Source organism: Zalophus californianus, chromosome 5, assembly GCF_009762305.2.
Source record: "Zalophus californianus isolate mZalCal1 chromosome 5, mZalCal1.pri.v2, whole genome shotgun sequence".
Taxonomy (NCBI): Eukaryota; Metazoa; Chordata; class Mammalia; order Carnivora; family Otariidae; genus Zalophus; species Zalophus californianus.
In genome coordinates this window covers 114440803-114461615 of record NC_045599.1, presented here as the reverse complement: position 1 = coordinate 114461615, position 20813 = coordinate 114440803, and the positions used below count along the sequence as shown (strand labels likewise).

At 42.1% G+C, this 20813-nt stretch overlaps 1 protein-coding gene and 1 long non-coding RNA gene across 5 annotated transcripts in view; one reads left to right on the top strand and one right to left on the bottom strand.

The window, feature by feature from the left end:
• Positions 1-17580, bottom strand: part of LOC113929165 — a 60815-nt gene extending 43235 nt beyond the window's left edge. Inside the window, exons 1-2 of the long non-coding RNA XR_003522120.1 lie at positions 17347-17580; positions 1956-2084 (exon numbers count right to left, since the gene is read on the bottom strand). This is a non-coding gene — a long non-coding RNA (uncharacterized LOC113929165). The remainder of the gene's footprint in view (positions 1-1955; positions 2085-17346) is intronic.
• Positions 17581-17821: 241 nt separating this feature from the next.
• Positions 17822-20813, top strand: part of SNX18 (sorting nexin 18) — an 80550-nt gene continuing 77558 nt past the window's right edge. For all 4 annotated transcript variants that reach the window (XM_027604946.1, XM_027604947.2, XM_027604948.2 and 1 more), the window contains exon 1: positions 17822-19626. In XM_027604946.1, the coding sequence (XP_027460747.1) occupies positions 18006-19626 (1621 nt within the window). In that variant the 5' untranslated portion in view covers positions 17822-18005. The remainder of the gene's footprint in view (positions 19627-20813) is intronic.

Below are 20813 nucleotides of genomic sequence, written 5' to 3'. Positions count from 1 at the left end.
CCACTCTGTGTAATGCAGGGGGAGGGATAAACATGTTTGTGTAAGGGAACTTTTGAATAACAACAAGGAACTACAAGAGTTTTTGCTTTTGGACAAGTACGGTGAAGAGGGCTGGCAGTAGAGAGCGGTCAGTACGGGAGCAAAACTTCCCACTGTGTGCTTTAATGTTGTTGAGTTTTGAGTTATGTGAATTTAACATCTATGCAAAAGACAGATACCTAAAACAAAATAAAATGTAAAACCTCAGGCATTACCTCTACTCTTCTATGTCTCTTTCATATGAGAGGAAGTCCAGTGAGGTGGCTGAGAACAGAGGCTTGGCACCAGGCCCACCTGGGTTTAATCCCATAACTGCACTTACCAGCTTTTTGACCTTAGGAAAGTCTTGTACCCTCTGAGTCTCCATTCTCCTCCTTTATAATTTGGGAATGACAAACCTCAAAACAACCCTTCTGAGTGAATATTAAGTGTGATAATGTTTGTAAAATAATTAACACAGTACTTTACATACAATTAGTATCTGGTATTTTATACATACAGATGAGCGATATATAGCTATATGCATATATACACATATATACATGCATAACCACCTGTAAATGCATACATATATATTTGTCTATATTAGCATATATATCCATATACGTATGCATTTGACTAATACACTGCATTGAAATTATCAAGTGATCCATTTGTGTCCATTTCTCTCTGCCTCAACTCTCCCTGTTCCCATCCCCACAGACTTCTATGATTTATTAATATTTTTTTAAAGATTATTTATTTATTTGACAGAGAGAGACAGCGAGAGAGAGAGAGAACACAAGCAGGGGGAGTGGGAGAGGGAGAAGCAGGCTCCCCACAGAGCAGGGAGCCTGATGCGGGGCTCGATCCCAGGACCCTGGGATCATGACCTGAGCCGAAGGCAGACACTTAATGACTGAGCCATCCAGGTGCCCCTGATTTATTTATTTTTTTTTTAAATTTTATTTATTTATTCATGAGAGACAGAGAGAGAGAGAGAGAGAGAGAGAGAGAGAGAGAGAATGGCAGAGGGAGAAGCAGGCTCCCAAGGAGCAGGGAGCCCGATGCGGGACTCGATCCCAGGACCCTGGGATCATGACCTGAGCCGAAGGCAGACGCTTAACCATCTGAGCCACCCAGGCGCCCGGTGCCCCTGATTTATTAATATTTTTATCTCTAGTACTGGCACAAGAAATATTTGTTAAATTGTTGATGAACTAAGCATGGCCAGTTCTTAAGACTCTCTGAACAGAGGGAAAAAACCAACAGAAATATCCTGAAAAATTTCAGTCAAGTCATCTAACTCCTAAGGTGGGTATTATTGCAAGTTCCTTCTGTCCCTATACCTTGCCCCTCTATGAAGACCAGGAAAGTACTTATGGACCAATCAGAGCCAAAGTTGGAGATTCTCTTCCCTTCTTTTTTATTTTTTTTTTTAAGATTTTATTTATTTATTTGAGAGAGAGAAAGAGAGACAGCATGAGAGGGGAGAAGGTCAGAGGGAGAAGCAGGCTCCCTGCCGAGCCAGGAGCCCGATGTGGGACTCGATCCCAGGACTCCGGGATCATGACCTGAGCCGAAGGCAGTCGCTCAACCAACTGAGCCACCCAGGTGCCCTCTCTTCCTTTCTTATCGTAGGTTCTCATTAGATACAGTTGAAGGTTGAATGGAGGACAAATGCTGTCCCCACGTTGCCCTTCGGCTCTCCCCAGGAAGCAGCTCCCCCAAGTACTTGCACTTACAAAACTGCAGATCTAGACTATGCTTCAATTTGCTGATGAAGTTGGCTTAAAATTTATGGAAGCCCAGATTCTAATCAGCAGCACAAATAGGCAATGCTAACAGCTTTCTTTGGATTCCTCTGAAAGGAAAAATCCCACTTTAGTTAGGCAAGAATGTGCATCCCATTTCCTTCTACTAGTAGTTTAACTTACCGTTGAAGCTGGGTTCCCTGAGAATCTGCTGGGGTCGAGGAAAGCCTGATTATCTCACTGGGGCAAAATCTCTTCCTCCCGAGAGTTCAGGTTTGGTAGTCCACCCGGTGGTGCAAATACTCTTCCCTTCTAGACACAGAAATGGCACAGTGTTACGTCTTCTGCCAGCTCCCAATCCACCCTGCCTCTTTGCATCAAGGCAAAAGCTTAAGCCTCTTATGTCCTTCCCAGAATAACAATGCTGTTTAAAAGAAATTTCAGGTTTATAATTTTTCTGCATGCCTGATTTAGCCATCAGACTTATCTCCAGATATTTATATATAGAAACATGAATTTATAGAATTTGTATGAATTTATATAGGAATGTAAATTTATAAGGACCCTCTACATGTCTATTTCATATGTTGAAAGGATTCTTTCCTAAGGAATTCATTCATAAGATTTCCTAAAAAGAAAACTGTCCATGTTCACTTAAAATGTTTTATTTACCTGAACCTTAATTTTTTAAATTTATCCGTTATAAAAGGAGTGCTTCTGATATATGTGTATGTATGTGTGTAATACCCTAGATTAAATGATTCCAATATATGCTTTTTCCTTTTCAAATTCTTCTGTAGGTATATTTCTTCCTTTTTTCTTTTAAAGATTCATTTATTTATTTATTTGAGAGAGAGAGCGAGCACACAAGCAGGAGGAGGGTCAGAGGCAGAGGGAGAAGCAGCCTTCCCACTGAGCAGGGAGCCCGATGTGGGGCTCCATCCTGGGACCCTGAGATCATGACCGGAGCCAAAGGCAGATGTTTATTGACTGAGCCACCCTCGTGCCCTGTCTAGGTATATTTCTGAGTCAGTTTAGAAAACTGTCATGATGGCATTCAGCGGCTCTGTAGATCTTGAAGCAAATTTGTTGATGTCAGTGCTGTCTCTGCCACTGAAAAGTCATCTGACCCATTCCACTACTCCTCCCTCCTCCTCTGATTTTTATAAACATGTTCTATCCGTTGCGCCAATATGCATAGATGGGACGGGGAAAATGTTTAATCCCAAGCAGCCTGCCTTTTCCTGTTATGACAGGAGACATTTGAATGACATTTGTCATCTTAAAGGGAGCAGAGGTTTTCTTTAAAGCCGTCCACAGCTGCTCTGGAGAAAATCAATTCTAGTACCTTGATTGGAAATGGGCGATTCTCCTCCAGATGTCTGTTGTGCTTGTGGCCTGACCTCCTTGAACCTCTTAAAGCATTTCCAGGAGAAACACAGTTCGTGCTACATAGCATCACCTCGAAGGGCTCAGATGTTTTCTCCAGCAAGGATTAAGGCAGGTAAGAAGTAACCTGGACTTTCAAAACGAGTGTTGCAAACTGGAAGCCAGTAGAGCAAATGTCTTCAGAGACATGTCATTTGACTCACATAATGTTTTAAAAATCAGGACACTTGATATGCAAGTGAAAATTACTGGCTTCTTAGAAAAATCAAGCCATGTGGCAATATAGGGCCCATATCTGCCCTGTCCCCTGCCCGACTCCCTACCCCTCTGGACCCCTCCACCAGGACTGTTCACGTGACTTGCCTGCCCCATGCAGGCATTTGAATTGATGGCTTCTTACTTAAAATGTTATTTATATCTCATATTGAAGCATCCATCTCTCATGTTTAAATAATACGTCTGCTCTGTCCCCAGCCCATGTAGGTTAGATGGCCTGATTAGCACATGGTGTTACCCTTACAAAATCTAATTTGTAAAAGCAATACTCTCCTACAATGCTATGTTAAGTTCTTAGTGTGATAAATGTTCTATTATGTACATATTATTTCTCTTCCAAGTCATTTCCTTGTCTTAGACATTAGTATGTTTTGATCGGTGTCGTCAATATATTGCAAAATCAATCTTTAGTAAAATTTCACTTAGGTTTTGTTTGGTTGTTTATTATTCAGGTTTGCTTGTTGATTTACTTCTCTGAATTTTAGATTCTCCTGTAATTTCTGACCTCCAGGCAAGGTGAATGAATGGACTCCTGGTAGGTTAATGAGATAAATATCCCACTAGAATTAATCAGAGAACAACGGACACAGCTGCTCCAGAGAGAGCCAACATTATCAGCAATAAGGGAAGTAAGGGTTCTCTCAGAGTACCAGGTTCTTTGCTTGGAGTAACAGGATGCTCCCCCCACCCCCTTCTTAATCTCCTACATTTTAACTTTAAAAATGACATTTTTCTTTTTTGAGCTAAAGGACGAAAACAGAAGATTCTTTCCACTTCTGCATCTAGGAACTAAAACTCACCGTGTTTATCCCAAAACATCTCCCTCAATTTTTTTCCCAAAGTTGACTAATGTCCACATTTATAATACGCTTACATTTCCTATAGCTACTATACATCTGATTACTTCCAACATGAAATAGTTGAGTAACTCCTGTATTCCTGCCATTAGGACAACCACAGAGAATGTAGATATAAACCCAGGATAATGACAGTCTATGAAAACCATCACCTCAAACTCTTGGAGTGTTCATCCTGAAATCCATGTAAAGGGGGCAGATAGGTAGGCTGGTAATGCATCTGTAACACACTGGTATAGACACCACGAAACAGGTATGAACAGAATGCTTTGAGAACTCAAGGGAAGAAGTAAGTTATTCTGCCAGAAGCTTCTTGGGGGAAGAAGAATGGGATTTTGAAGGATGACTAATGATTTTGCCAAGCACATGAAGAAAGGTGGGTACTCCAGGTAGAGGAAAGAACCTGGTGAAAGTCCCAAATCTCAACACCCATATAGCCTGTTGAGGAAATGGTGGATGAGCTAGTATGGCTGAAGAGAGAAGTAAGTAATACCAGCATTTCAGGGGGCATTTGCAACAGTTCATTACAGTAAGAAATGCAGTGGACAGGGTGAAGAGGGGCTACCTTCAGGGTATAGGTGGGAGATGAAGGAGCAGTAGGAGTCAGTGGTACCTGGAGTTCCCCCCGCACGAGCATCTCTGCATGCTGACAAAATCATCAGAGGAAAAAACCCAAGTAGCAGCAGATCTGGGGTTAGCCAGCAGGGTTGGGACACTGTGGATCTGTTGAATGACCTCTTTGGCTAAATCCAAATGGATGTTCTTCATTGTTTTCTGATATGACTTTCCCCTTCTTCCCTGAAATTTTTTCTCTTATTTTCCCAGACATCACCCTCCTACACTTCTTCTTACCTATGCAGAGGAAAAGGAGTGACTGAAGGAGGCTGTGGGTCATCGGTCTGCAGTTCCTCTCGTGTGTATGCTCTTTCATTCTGGTAATTTCCTATTTCACAGCTCCTCAATTATCACCTATGGACTAACTTCTAACTCCATGTCTGCCTCCATCTCTCTCTAGGTTCCAGACTTTTGTGCAACTGCCTCCTGGGCATTTCCACCAGGGTGCAGGCACCTCAAACTCAATATCCAAAACTGTACTCACCTCCCTGGACTCTCATGGATGCCTCATCTCAGCAAATGACCCTCCATCTACTTGGTTTCCCAGGCTCCTCTCGATTCCAAGTTCCACGGGACCATTTCAGTCTTGGTTACCACTAGCCCTGTGGGTGGCCCGCACATAGCAGACACTCAAATATTGGTACAATAAATGAAGGAGGCAGAATGGGCCCTTAATGTTTCTGGCTTCTATCAAACCTCCGGGGAAAAAAATGTCATCCTCTACACTTCTCCCATCCTACTTTCGCCTGAGTTAATCAAATTAGCTTTGATTTGCTTCAGAAAGCCTTCCCTGACTACTACCTCACCTCCCTCCCTGGTCTGCTAAATTCCATAATTTACTACACACACCCTAATCATATCACATAGCATATGGTTTCCATGCATGCCAATTTCACCCACCAGCTCCATAAGGGATAAAGCGGGTATCTACATCCTGGTGTCTATTTGCTTGATGGGAGGAAGCAAGCAAAGAGGGAAGGACAGACTGGCAGATATTCTGTGGAAAATGTCCAGAACATATATGGAAATGAGTGTGGAGCTCAGAAGAGAGTTGTGGCAGAGAGAGATTTGAATTACCTGTGGTGATGCCAATGGGGTGATTGTTTTCACCCTGGAAGATGTGTGAGGGACAAACTCTCCCAGGTCTATAGGGGCTGAGATGGAAGACAGTCTTGGGTATAAGACACTAAAGAGTAATGGGGACTGTGATGAACTAGCAATAACAGCCCTCTTTAAAGGGGACAAGCTAATAATTGCTATGCAGAAGTGCTGGCCCAGTGTAGCCAGATCTTCTGATTTTTTTTTTTTCCAGAAGAAGTCAAAAGTCCCTATTTTTTAATGAATGAGAAGTCTCCTACATTTTAAATGCTAGTCAAAGTAAACATTAGGCCAGATTCAGGCTGTGGCTTGGCAATTTGTGACTTTTGGTATAAAACACTAAGGAATGCTGACTTATAAACTATGAAATTGTATATATATTGATGATGGGAAGAAAAACATGTCACAAATCAAAAAGGGGACAGAAAAGTATCTACAAGAACACACTCATCAGCCACTAGATGAGTTAATTTAGGAAACACACATTTGAGGAAAGAGGAAAATTTATAAAAGGGGCTATCAGATAATGAATATTGGATCAGTCCTCAGTTTGATTTTGGAGTAGGAATGAGCTGTGTGTGAAAGAGGTCCAGTATTGAAAAATGAGGGATTTCTTTAATAGTAGTGGATAATTTTTTAGAGACTTGTGGTATATTCTCAGCTATTCATAGCACTGCAGACATGAACATCATAAAATCCAAATATGAAAATATGTCCAAGTCAATGAGCTCTCTACTCACCTCAAGAATGAATTACAAAATTTGAGAAATTAATTTTAACTAATAATTGAACCATATTTTAAATTATATTAAAATTAATTCTATACCCTGAGCATTGTGTGAACTTCTGAACACTATATAAATTTATGTCATTAAGTCCTGTCATGACTCCATGAAGTGAGTTTTTTATTTCCATTTTTCAGACTAAGAAACTAAGGTTCAAAAAGTTTCATTTGTTCATTCATTTATTCACTCATTTGACAAATATTTCTTTGATTTAATATGCGGGGCATACAGTAGTGAACAAAGCAGATAAGATACATGCCCTCATGGAGCTTATACTTCTGGTGAAACCAAGTAGACATAGAGGTATACAGTAAGTAGCCTTCCTTCCAGACCTAGCGTTTCCTTTGAATCCAGGCCTTCTGTTAATTCTCATGTACGAAGGTTCTAGCAAGTGGTCATTACTCTCCAATAACAGTGGTTTTATGGAGGCAGGAGGGGGGCAGATCTATGACACAGACAATGAAAGTCCTCAGGACAGCTAAGTAGCCCCTGGCCTACTCCCCAGCCATGTGACCTCAGCAGAGACCCCTCTGCAGTTGGGTTTCCTGCTCTGTGACAGTTGAGATAATATCTACTCTGTCCATGGAAGAGCTGTGGTGAAAGTACATCAGGAAATAAGATTTTAAGAAGTGAGAGTTCTTACGAAATCCTATGTATATATTTGTGTAATGTTTGGTATATTTTACAAAGAACTTTCAAGTAAATATAGTGTAATTTATAATACCATACAAACAGCCAAATACAAATATAAATCAACCAATGGAGAATTTTCAGCAATCTCAGGAAATCTGGAGTACTGTTCTGGGTTGTTGAGTTAGCTTTAAGGTTGCTGATTTGAACAGAAGTGTCGTTTAATTGTCCCTAGAAGCATTTAGTTACAGCTGGCAACAGAGGGGCCGAGGCAAAAAGACCCAAACACCAAAAGAGTTGCTGAGAAAAGCTGACTCCGGGGAGGAAATTCATTGAACAAATACTTGTTAGTTGCCTACCATGTCTGTTTTGTTCATTGTTTATCCTCAGTGCCTGGGACAAAGTTCCTGCTCTGAAAATGTCTGCATTCTAACAAAGGAGACAATTAATATATACATGTGTTTATGGTAGGTAATCAGTGCTACAAAAAGAAGCACTAGATGATGGTGGGGGTAGGTGCAAGGGAGGAAGAGAGTATTACTTAAGATAATTAAAGCCAGCTGCATCAATAAACAAATCATGCAGTCTCAGTGGCTTAACCAACAAAGGTTTCTCTACTCATAAAGTCTGATTGGGGTTGGTGACTCAGGGACCCGGGCCCTCTCCATCTTACTTCTGGGTTCTCCAAGGCAGAAAAAGAAAGGAGGGATAGAGGAGCCATAGTGATTGTGAATGAAATGCAGCATGGTGGATCTCAGGGGGAAAGAGGATTCTAGACAGAAAAAAAACAAAACAAAACAAACAAGCAAAAAAACCCAGCAAAGACAAAACCTGAGGCAAGTTGTGGTTTCTGGTCTGACATGTAAGAAGCTTGGAAGTTGCTACTCCATTCTAAGGAGAGGTAAAGAAATGAATAAACTGAAAAATAAAATCTTAGATCCATAAGAGAAGTGAGGTCACAGGGCAAACCACTATATCCACAGTGGAAAGACTGACAGATGAATATAGAGAATCACAACTTACCAGAGCAGAAACCTCTATAGGAAATAAGTGCTAGGGTAGGAAAACCTGAACTGTAATTGGTGAGTTGCTGGAGGATCAGTGTGGACAACCCAGAGGTAAAAACCCCTGGGAGACCCAGTAAGTAATTAGAGCATCCCCACACTTTTGTGAGTTTTACCCCTGGATCTCTACCTCTTCACAGTGAATACTGGAGAAAAAGCCTCTAGTGCTTCTGGCAGGGGAAGGGGCAAATAAACCATTTTTAAATATGCTAGAGCATTCTGTTCTTTTAACAAGGTCTGACCTCAGGAGAAACTATTTAACCTGAGCCTAACATGCTAGGATTTTATTAGGGCCCAACTGCCCTGGAGGAAAGGGAATACTCAACTCCAGCCCACTCTAGCCATCATGTCCCCCTACGGGAAGGGAAAAAACTGAGAAGTGCGTGCGAAGTTCACAGTCCAGAAGCAGAGGCTCACTAAAAGACTGCAGCCTAATCATCATGATAAAACGCTTCCCTTCCCCATTATACCTTACCATATGTAACAAAAGGCCTATTTACAAAAATTCCTTTTACCCAGCATAACATGCCTGACTATGAAGAAAATATTACAAAGCATACTAAAAGGCAAAAAAACGAAACAAACAAACAAAAAACCCAACAAAACAACCAAACAAAAAACCAAAAAAAAAACCAAAAAACAGTTGGAAGAGACAGAACAAGTATCACAACCAGATTCACATATGTCAAGGATGTTGGAATTATTAGATCTGGCATTTAAAACAACTGTGATTAATATGCTTGGGGCTCTAGTGAATAAAGTAGACAACATGGGCAATGTAAACAGAGAGGCGGAAATTCTAAGAAAGACCTAAAAATAAATGCTAGAGATAAAACAAACAAACAAAACACTGTTAAAGAAATGAAGCATGTTTTGATGGACTTGTAGTAGATGGACATGACTGAGGAAAGAATCTCTAAGCTTGAGGATATCTCAATAGACTGAAAAACTGAATAACCAAGGATTTCTCAAAAACTGAAAAGCAAAGAGAAAAAAAGACTAAAAAAAAAAAGATAACCAGAATAGAATATCAGAAATTAAAGAGAAAATATAACTACAGATCCCATGGAAATTAAAAGATAATGAATACTATGAACAACTTTATGCCTACAAATGTGATAACCTACTTGAAATGGACCAATTCTTTAAAAGACACAAAGAACAACTACAAAAGATGTAACATACATGTAATGGGAATACCAGAAGAATAGAAAGAAAAGAATTATTTGAAACAATAATAAGTGAGAATATTTTCAAATTAATGTCAGACACCAAACCATAGATCCAGGATGTTTAAAGAACACCAAGCAGGATAAATACCAAAAAAAACCCCTACACCTAAGCACATCATTTTAAACTACAGAAAATGAAAGAGTAAGAAAAAATCCTGAAAGAAACCAAAGGAAAAATATCTTACTACAGAAGAGCAAAAATAAGAATTACATCATACTTCTCCTCAGAAACCATGCAAGCAAGAAGAGAGTGGAGTCAAATATTTAGAATTCCATAACCTTAGAAATTAAGACTTTCTCAGACAAACAAAAATAGGAAGAATTTATTGTCAGGAGACTTGCCTTGCAAGAAATGTTAAAAGTTCTTCAGGGAGAAGGAATATGGTATATATTAGAAACTCAGATCTACATAAAGAAAGGAAGAATATTAGAGAAGGAAGAAGTAAAGGTAAAATAAAATCTCTTATTTTTCTTAATTGATCTAACAGATAACTGTTCAAAATAATAATATCAATGCTTTATTTGACTATGTATGTTTATCTACATATGCATTTACACACACACTTAGGTATGCTTATATATACATGAAATGGATAATATCAATAATACAGGGGACAGGAGGGAATTAGTATTATTTTGTTATACGGTACTCACACTACCCATGAAGCTGTATAGTGTTATTTGAAAGCAGACTTGGAATTAGTTGTAAATGCATATTGCAAACTCTAGGGTAACTACTAAAAAAGAAGTATAACTGATATGTAAGAAAGGAGAAAAAATGGAATCATTAAATGCTCAATTAAAACCACAAATGGTAGAAAAAGAGTAGAATAAAAAAGGACAAGGGCAACAAATTGAAAGCAGTAGCAAATATGATAGATATTAACCCAATTCAATCAATAATCACTTTGAATTTCAACGGTCTAAATGTACCGTTAAAAGAGATTGTCAGAATGGATCGAAAAACAAGACCCAATTATATGTTGTCTATAAAAAAATCCACTTGAAATATAAAGACATATAGATTAAAAGTAAATGGATGAAGAGAGATATACCATACTAACACTAATTAGAAGAAAGCAGGAGTAGCTATATTAATTTCAGACAGAGTAGATTTCAGAATAAGGAAAGTTATCAGGGTTAGAGAAGAGCATTACATAATGATAAAGAGGTCAATTCTCCAAGAAGACATAATCTGTAACATGTATGCACAAACAACACAGTGGCAAAATACATGAAGCAAAAACTGACAGGACTTTAAAGAGAAACAGATGAATCTACTATTATAGTTGGATATTTCAACACCTCTCTATAAGAAATGGACAGATCCAGGGGCGCCCGGGTGGCTCAGTTGGTTGAGCGTCTGCCTTCTGCTCAGGTCATGATCCTGGAGTCCAGGATTGAGCCCTGCATGGAGCTCTCTGCTCAGTGGGGAGTTGGCTTCTCCCTCTGCCCCTCCCCCCACTCGTGCTCTCTTTCTCTCTCTCTCTCTCTCAAATAAATAAATAAAATCTCAAAAAAAAAAAAATGGACAGATCCAGCAAGCAGAAAATCAGTAAGAACATAGTTGAACTCAGTAACACTCTCAATTAACTGTATGTAATGGACATGTATAGACTACTTTATCCAACAACAGTAGAATAAACATTTTTCTCAAGCTCACATAAAACATTCACCAAAATTGACCATACCCTGGACCATAAAACACCCCTTAACAAATTTAAAAGAATAGATATCACATAATGTCTGCTCTCAGATCACAATGGAACTAAACCAAAAATCAATAACAGAAAAGTAGCTGGAAAATCCCCAAATACATGGAGGTTAAACAACATACTCCTAAATAACACATGGATCAAAGAAGAAGTCTCAAGAGAAATTAAAAGAAATATTTTTGACTACATGAAAATGAAAAGACAACATACCAGAATGTGAGAGATGGGATGCAGTGAGAACAGTGGTCAAAGGGAAATGTATAGCTGTGAATGCGTATATTAGCAAAGCAGAAAAATCTAAACTCAGTTATCAAAACTTCCACTTTCAGAAACTAAAACAGAAGAGCAAGTTAAATACAAAGTAAGCAGAAGAATAGAAATAGTAAAAAATAGAGCACAAATCAATGAAATTGAAAACAGAAAATCAACAGAATCAATGAAATTGAAAGCTGATTCTTTGAAAACATCAATAAGCCTCTAGCTAGGCTAAGAAAGAGAGAACACAAATTACTACTATCAGAAATTAAAGAGAAAATATAACTACAGATCCCATGGAAATTAAAAGATAATGAATACTATGAACAACTTTATGCCTACAAATGTGATAACCTACTTGAAATGGACCAATTCTTTAAAAGACACAAAGTGCCAAAATTTACACAAGAAGAAAGACAACTGAATAGACCTATATCTATTAAAGAAATTGAATCAATAATGAGTAACCTTTAAAAACAAAAAGTGCTGGACCCAGGTGGGTTCACTGGTGAATTCCACCAAACATTTAAGAAATTATACAAATTCCCTACAATCTCTTTCAGACGATAGAAGCAGAGGAAATACTTCCTAATTCATTCTATGAGGCCAGCATCACTCTAATACCCAAAACAAACAGATGTCACAAGAAAACTACAGTTCAATATCTCTCATGAGCATAAATACAACAAAATATTATCAAATCAAATCCAACAATGCATAAAACAAATTATACGCTTTTATATGACCAAGTGGGATCACGGAGGTATGCCAGGCTAGGTCAACATTTGAAAATCAATTAACATAACCTATTATATCAATAGGTCAAAGAAGAAAAATCGTATGATCATTTCAATAGAAACAGAAAAATCATTTGATAAAATCCAATGCCCATTCACGATAAAAACTTTCAGTAAACTAAGAATAGAAGGGAACATCCTCAACTTGATGAAGAATATCTACAAAAAGACCTTATGCCTAACATTGCACTTAATGGTAAGAAGCCTGAAGCATTCCCACCAAGATCAGGAACAAGGCAAAGAATGCCCCTCTCACCAATGCTTTTCAACATCATATTGGAAATTCTGGCTAATGCAATGAAGAAGACCACAAATAAAAGGTATACAGAGGAGGAATAAAACAGTCTTTGTTTGCAGATGACATGATTGGCTATGTAGAAATCCCATGAGAATCAACTAAACCCTTCTCCGCACCCCTGGAGCTCAAAAGTGATTATAGCAAGATTGCAGGATCACAGTTAATATGCAAAAACCAATTGTTTTCCTACACATACTAGCAATGAACAAGTGGAATTGAAATTGAAAACATGATCCCACTCACCTTAGCACCTTGTGAAAATGAAATACTTAGGTATAAAATCATACAAGATCTATATGAGGAGAAATAAAAACTCCGATGAAAGAAATTAAATAACTAAGTAAAAGGAGGATATTCCATGTTCTTGGATAGGAATACTCAAGATGTCAGCTCTTTCCAACTTGATCTGTAGATTCAATGTAATCCTAATCAAAATCCCAGCACGGGACGCCTGAAGGGCTCAGTCGGTTAAGTGTCTGCCTTTGGCTCAGGTCATGATCCCAGAGTCCTGGGATTAATTCCCGCATCTCATCAGGCTCCTTGCTCAGCAGGGAGCCTGCTTCTCCCTCTACCTGCCGCTCTCCCTGCTTGTGCTCTCTCTCTGACAAATAAAGAAATAAAATATTTTTTAAAAACTTTAAGAATCTCAGCATTATTTTGTAGATATCAACAAATTGATTATAAAGTTTATGTAGAGAGGCAGAAGACCCAGAACAGCCAAGACAATACTGAAGTAGAACAAAGAGGACTGACACTACTCAACTTGTAAGTCTTACTCTAAGGCCACAGTAATCAGTGTGGCACTGGTGAAAGAACAAACAAATCAATGGGACAGAATAGAGAGCCCAGAAACAGATTTACATAAATACAGTCAACTGATCTTTGACAAAGGAGCAAAGACAACACAAAGAGGCACAGATAGTCTTTTTGACAAATGGTGCCAGAGCAGCTGGACATCTGCATGCAAAAAAGAAATAACCTAGACACAGACCTTACACCTCCCACAAAAATGAACTCAAAATGGATCAGAGACCTCAATATGAAATGCAAAACTATAAAACTCATAGAAGATAACATAGGAGAAAATCTAGATGACCTTGGGCATGGCAATGACTTTTTAGACATAACTCCAAAGGCATGATCCATGAAAGAAATAATTGATAACCTGGACTTCATTAAAATTAAAAACTTCTGCTTTGTGAAAGACAATGCCAAGAGAATGAGAAGACAAGTCACAGACTGAGAGCAATATTTGCAAAATACACATCTGATAAAGGATTTATTTCCAATATACAGAAAAATTCTTAAAACTCAACAATAAGGCAACCACTCAATTTAAAAATGGGCCAAAGATCTTAACAGACCACCTCACTGCAGAAGATATATGGATAGCAAATAAGCACATGAAAAAAATGTTCTACATCATGTCATCAGGGAAATGCAAGTTAAAACAACAATGAGATACCACTACACACTTATCAGAACGGCCAAAATCTAGAACACTGACAATACCAAATGCTGACAAGGATGTGGAGTAACAGGAATTCTCATTCATGCTGGTGGTAATGCAAAATGGTAGATTCATTTTGGAAGTTGGCAGTTTCTTTCTTTCTTTCTTTTCTTTCTTTCTTTTTCTTTTTTTTCTTTTTCTTTTTCTTTTTCTTTTTCTTTTTCTTTCTTCTTTCTTTCTTTCTTTCTTTCTTTCTTTTTCTTTCTTTCTTTCTTTTCTTCCTTTCTTCCTTTCTTCCTTTCTTTCTGGTTTTATTTATTTATTTGTCAGAGAGAGAGAGAGAGCACAAGCAGGGAGAGCGGCAGGCAGAGGGAGAAGCTGACTCTCCGCTGAGTGGGGAGCCCTGTGTGGGACTCGATCCCAGGATCATGACCTGAGCCAAAGGCAGACGCTCAACTGACTGAGCCACCCAGGCGTCCTGGAAGTTGGCAGTTTCTTACAAAACTAAACATACCCTCACCATACAATCCAGTAATCATACTCCTTAGCATTTACCCAAAGGAGTTTAAAACTTGTATCCATACAAAAACCTGCACAGGGATGTTTATAGCAGCTTTATTCTTAATTGCCAAAATCTAGAAACAACTGAGATGTACTTTAGTTAGGTAAATAATAAATAAATTGTGATACATACAGACAATGGAATATTATTAGAGCTAAGAAGAAATGAGCTATCAAGCTATGAAAAAATATGGAGGAAGCTTAAATGCATATTACTAAGTGAAAGAAGCCAATCTAAAAAGGCTACATACCGTATTATTCCAACTATATGGCACTCTGGAAGAGGTAAAACTATGGAGACAGTAGAAAAGATCAGTGTTTGCCAGGGGTTAGGAGGGAAGAAGGGATGAATAGGCAGAGCACAGAGGATTTTTAGGGCAGTGAAACTAATCTGTATGATACTACAATGATAGATGCAGATACATGTCATTATACATTTGTCCAAATCCATAGAAGGTACAACACCAAGAGTGAATCCTCATGTCAACTATGGACTTTGAGCAATAACTATGTGCCAGTGTGGGTTTATCAATGGTAACCAATGCACCACTCTGACTAGAGATGTTGATAGTGGGGAGGGGGCTACTCACATGCATGAAGAATGGGTATATGGAAAATCTATTTCTTCTGCTCAATTTTGCTATGAACCTAAAACTGTTCTAAAAAATAAAGTCTATTAAAAAAATCTGAGGCACAAATGTGCTTGGCTTGTTCCAGAAATAGCAAAGAAACCACTGTGGTTTCACTCTAGTGGGAGAAAGGAATGGAAAGAGAGTTAAGGGCCAGGCCACATAAGGCGTCTCAGGCCAAAGGAAGAAGTGAGAAAATATGGGTGTTTAGAGCATTTAGTGTCCCCTAATGATGTGTTTTTATAAACACATAATGAAATAGAAATAGTTGATGGTTATAACAACGATTGCATACATTATGAATATGCTGTTTTCTAGAGAAATCTTTTAAAAATGTGTTTATCTACGTCCTTGAGTGAACAGTTACCAATTTGTAATACTTGAGCACATTATAAAAAATATCTAAGTCCCTAAGGGGCATTTCCAGCCACTCAGGTGCCATACAGCCAGGCACCATGTATAGCTGGACTCTGTCCTTCACCAAGCCTGATGCCTGGCCTCCCACCGGACTCCTACAAACTGAAAACCTGCATGTCCATTGGTACTGCAAACAACCTCTGACGTCCAGTAGTTCCTGAACCACTGTTTCTAAGGAGCAGCCCAACCTGTCTGTAAAAGCCATCACCTCAGATTCCTGGAATTTCCATATCTGAAATAGATTTTTAGTCTCTCTGTTTTAAAACCTGAAGCACTGCAAGTTTCATGTTACGTTAACTCTTTAACCTAAAAAAGTAACTACCAGATGAATAGTAAGGGTGAAATTCAATGTATTTATCCTAAATATTCTAGGTTATCTTTTCATAGTTAATAAGTAAAATCAATTGTATTCTAAGATGTTTCATAAATGTTGACTTCATGTTTCTGACCACATAAATTGTTGACACTGAAATTCAGTGACCTCTGTTGCTTACCGTAAGAAGGATCCTAACCCAGAATTTTCAGCTGAAAATGTTGTAATTCAGAATTTGCTTACAGAATTGAATTAAGGTTTTTGCATTAGGGATAAACACTGTGGGAGTAATTCTGGTATACTGGGTTGGTGGTTTTGTGCAAGATGCTCAGAATACCACAGCCCTTCCTTAGAATAATTGTAAACTCTTCTGGCCTATTTCCCAGATTTGCTTGAAAAGGGTCAGAGGACAGGCTGAAATTAATGACATATGAATTGTGAATCCCAATTAGAGGTGTCTTCAAAGGAATAATTAGGCTAAACTTAATAATTATGAGAAGAAAAAGCTTGGGGCAAATTACACACTGTAAGAAAAGAAGATGTGAAACAAGGCAACTTTGGAGATTGGAGTTGATGAATATTTCAGGAAGTTACTTTTTTTTAAAATCTACTTATCTTAAAGATAATATAATTTGAGTGAGACAAAGATGAATGGAGAGAGATGGTCACTGATCTCAGATTAGGAGTCGCGGTGTGAACACGGCGGTCCTTTCTGGTGCACATGCCCTGACACTGTGATTTTAGGATCCCTATTCTCTTTAGGTAGGAGGACAGGATTTTTGCTTCCCCAAATAACAGTAACATTGGCAACAGCGGCAGCAAACACCTGAACTGTACTCCCCATGTAGAGTACTTGCCATCTATTAATCTCTCTGTTTCATTTTCTTCATCTGTAAAGTAGGGACTACATGATTATCGAAATCCCACAACAACCCTAGAAGGGAGGTACAGTAAGTGATTTGCTCAAGGTCATAAGCTAGGTGGTGTCAGAAAGCAGATTCCAACCCAGCAGCCTGACTCCGAAGCGTGAGCTCTCTCCCATCCACTGCACTACCTGTGCCTCGGGGAGGAGAAGGGACACATGCAAAATGCCCCCTCCGTGCCCACTTATTTTACTGTAATCCTCCCTACACCGACGCCTCTCTTCCCACCCTCTCTACCACCCTTAGCCTCTTAACTTGTCAAACACACACCTTCCTTACTTTGCTCGAGTCATCCTCCTCCCCTTCTTGCAGAAGGTTCCGGCGGGTGGAAGATGAGAGGGAGCGGACAGCGCCCGGCACACGCATCTTGTTTTTCTTCTTGGTGCTGTCGCTAATAGTCACTGAAAATCCTTTATTAGAGGTGTGGTTAGTAGAACGTTTGTCAGGAATGCGAATATTAATTTACTTTCTAGGATACGTTTTTTAACCTAAGAGCTTAACCAATTCTCACACAATTCACTTCTGAGTGGAAACCTTCACCCGGCGCCTGACGACGCGGCGCCGGCCTGGAGGGGGCAGTGGCGGCCGCGGAGTGGGTCCCGCCGGCGGGTGCGGGCGGCTCGGTCATCGCTTGCTCTCGCCTGGCGCGCGGCTCTCGGCCGTGGATTAGAGCAGCTGGGGACGTGGGAGGCCGCGGGTCCCGCCCCCGGCCGGCGGCGGCGGCGGCGGCGGCGGCGGCCCAGCGCGGCAGTCGGCGCTGCGAGCCGAGCGGCGCGGAGGGCGCGACCGGCGGGCCGGGGCGCGGGGCTGCGCGCTGTCTTGTGGGCTCCTTCTGCGAGCCGGGGCGCGGGCGACACCGCGGACCCCTCGGGCGGGCCCCGGGCTCGCGGCATAGGGAGTCGGGGACCGCCCGCCGGGGAGCCGGGACCATGGCGCTACGCGCCCGGGCGCTGTACGACTTTAGGTCGGAGAACCCGGGCGAGATCTCGCTGCGGGAGCACGAGGTGCTGAGCCTGTGCAGCGAACAGGACATCGAGGGCTGGCTCGAAGGGGTCAACAGCCGCGGCGACCGTGGCCTCTTCCCGGCCTCGTACGTGCAGGTGATTCGCGCCCCCGAGTCCGGCCCGGCGGGCGATTGCGGCCCGGGAGCCCCGGCTCGCTACGCCAACGTCCCGCCTGGCGGCTTCGAGCCCCTTCCCGCCGCGCCGCCTGCCTCCTTCAAGCCGCCGCCCGACGCCTTCCAGCCCTTGCTGCAACCGCAGCAGGCGCCTCCGCCGAGCACCTTCCAGCCGCCGGCCGCGGGCTTCCCGTACGGCGGAGGCGCGCTGCAACCGTCGCCTCAGCAGCTCTACGGCGGCGGCTACCAGGCCAGCCAGGGCAGCGACGATGACTGGGACGACGAGTGGGACGACAGCTCCACGGTGGCCGATGAGCCGGGCGCGCTGGGCAGCGGCGCGTACCCGGACCTCGACGGCTCATCGTCCGCGGGCGGCGCGGCCGGCCGCTACCGTCTGTCCACGCGCTCCGACCTGTCGCTGGGCTCCCGCGGCGGCTCGGCGCCCGCGCAGCACCACCCGTCGGGGGCCAAGAGCTCGGCCACCGTAAGCCGCAACCTCAACCGCTTCTCCACCTTCGTCAAGTCGGGCGGCGAGGCCTTCGTGCTGGGTGAAGCGTCTGGCTTCGTGAAGGATGGGGACAAGCTGTGCGTGGTGCTGGGGCCCTACGGCCCCGAATGGCAGGAGAACCCTTACCCCTTCCAGTGCACCATCGACGATCCCACCAAACAGACCAAGTTCAAGGGCATGAAGAGCTATATCTCCTACAAGCTGGTCCCCACGCACACGCAGGTGCCGGTACACCGGCGCTACAAGCACTTCGACTGGCTGTACGCGCGCCTGGCCGAGAAGTTCCCCGTCATCTCGGTGCCCCACCTGCCCGAGAAACAGGCCACTGGCCGCTTCGAGGAGGACTTCATCTCCAAACGCAGGAAGGGCCTGATCTGGTGGATGAACCACATGGCCAGCCACCCGGTGCTGGCGCAGTGCGACGTCTTCCAGCACTTCCTGACCTGCCCCAGCAGCACGGACGAGAAGGCCTGGAAACAGGGCAAGAGGAAGGCCGAGAAAGATGAGATGGTGGGCGCCAACTTCTTCCTGACCCTGAGCACACCCCCCGCCGCCGCCCTCGACCTGCAGGAGGTGGAGAGCAAGATCGATGGCTTCAAGTGCTTCACCAAGAAGATGGACGACAGCGCGCTGCAGCTCAACCACACGGCCAATGAGTTCGCGCGCAAGCAGGTGACGGGCTTCAAGAAGGAGTATCAGAAGGTGGGCCAGTCCTTCCGCGGCCTCAGCCAGGCCTTTGAGCTGGACCAGCAGGCCTTCTCGGCCGGCCTGAACCAGGCCATCGCCTTCACCGGAGATGCCTACGACGCCATCGGCGAGCTCTTTGCCGAGCAGCCCAGGCAGGACCTGGACCCCGTCATGGACCTGTTAGCGCTGTATCAGGGGCACCTGGCCAACTTCCCCGACATCATTCACGTTCAGAAAGGTAAAGCCTGGCCATTACAGCACATGGTCCAGAATATGTTGTTGAGGCAGAAAGGGGTGATTTGGACAGAAATACCATAATCTGTTTCAGACTAGTGCCCGAGAGGTTGGGAATCAAGCAGGGATGTGGACAGCTGGCCTGTTTTTCCTAGTGTATGATGGATTGCGGGCCGGTAGCTGCCTCCGTAAAGTATTTCCAGACAGGGAGTGGGTACTATTCAGAGAAAGTTCTGAGAGTACTTCTTATGACAGTGCTATCATTTTAGAGTTTGAATAGTTGGGTAATGAGCTTCTGGGATCTGTAATCTTGTGCCTAGGGTAGAATTAGAAGAGGACCCAAACTCTGTTAGGCATCTATTTGAACACTGCAGGGTCACTTAGTGATGGGTTTAAGGAAGCACGGAAATAATGGGGAAGGACGGATATCTGCAAATAAAGGTTGGATATCTGCAAGTAAAGGTAAGTCCGCTTCTACCTTCCACACCTCTCAATCCCTGGTTTGGTAGAGGAATTAGAATCAATTCTCTGAGGTTCTAGCCAGGGCAGTTTAAGAATGTCCTGCATAGACTTCTTGCTTTCAACCTTTGTAGAATGAGGTAAAAGGCTCACTCTAATTTCAAGAAGTTTTAAGAAAAATCTCTTTAATCTCAGTCATTTTGAGTTTGGAGTCTATTAACCCACTGAATTTAAAGAGTATTATTTAGGAAAATGATGTAGGGAAACTACAAAGAATGCACAAAATCTGAGTATTATGTCTGAGGGCAGTGCTTCTGGTATTCCAGTAGTTAGCTGCCCAACTGTCAGCTTGTTTCATTATTAGTTGTTAGTGTCCCTTTTGTTAAAGCACTAAAATTTGCAGATTTTTTTTTTCTTAGAAAATAAATTAGAGCAGTAAAGCCTGGAGTGAGAGGATGGGGAGGCGTTGGACTTTAGGGAGGTGGTCTTGCCTGTGAATGTCTCCTGTTCAGTGTGGGGGGGAGGGAGGGAGTTACTTAATCTAACTTCTGTGATGGTGGAAACCTCTTTGAGTCATGAGGTTTGGCCTTCAATAAGGAGGTGCTCACTGCCTTTCTAGGTGGGCCAGTGCAATTATGAACAACCCTGAACTTCTGACATAGTTTTCCTTGCACTGAACTAAAATTTGCCTCTCTCCTTTGTTGTTCTCTTCCCTGGAACCACACACAGTAA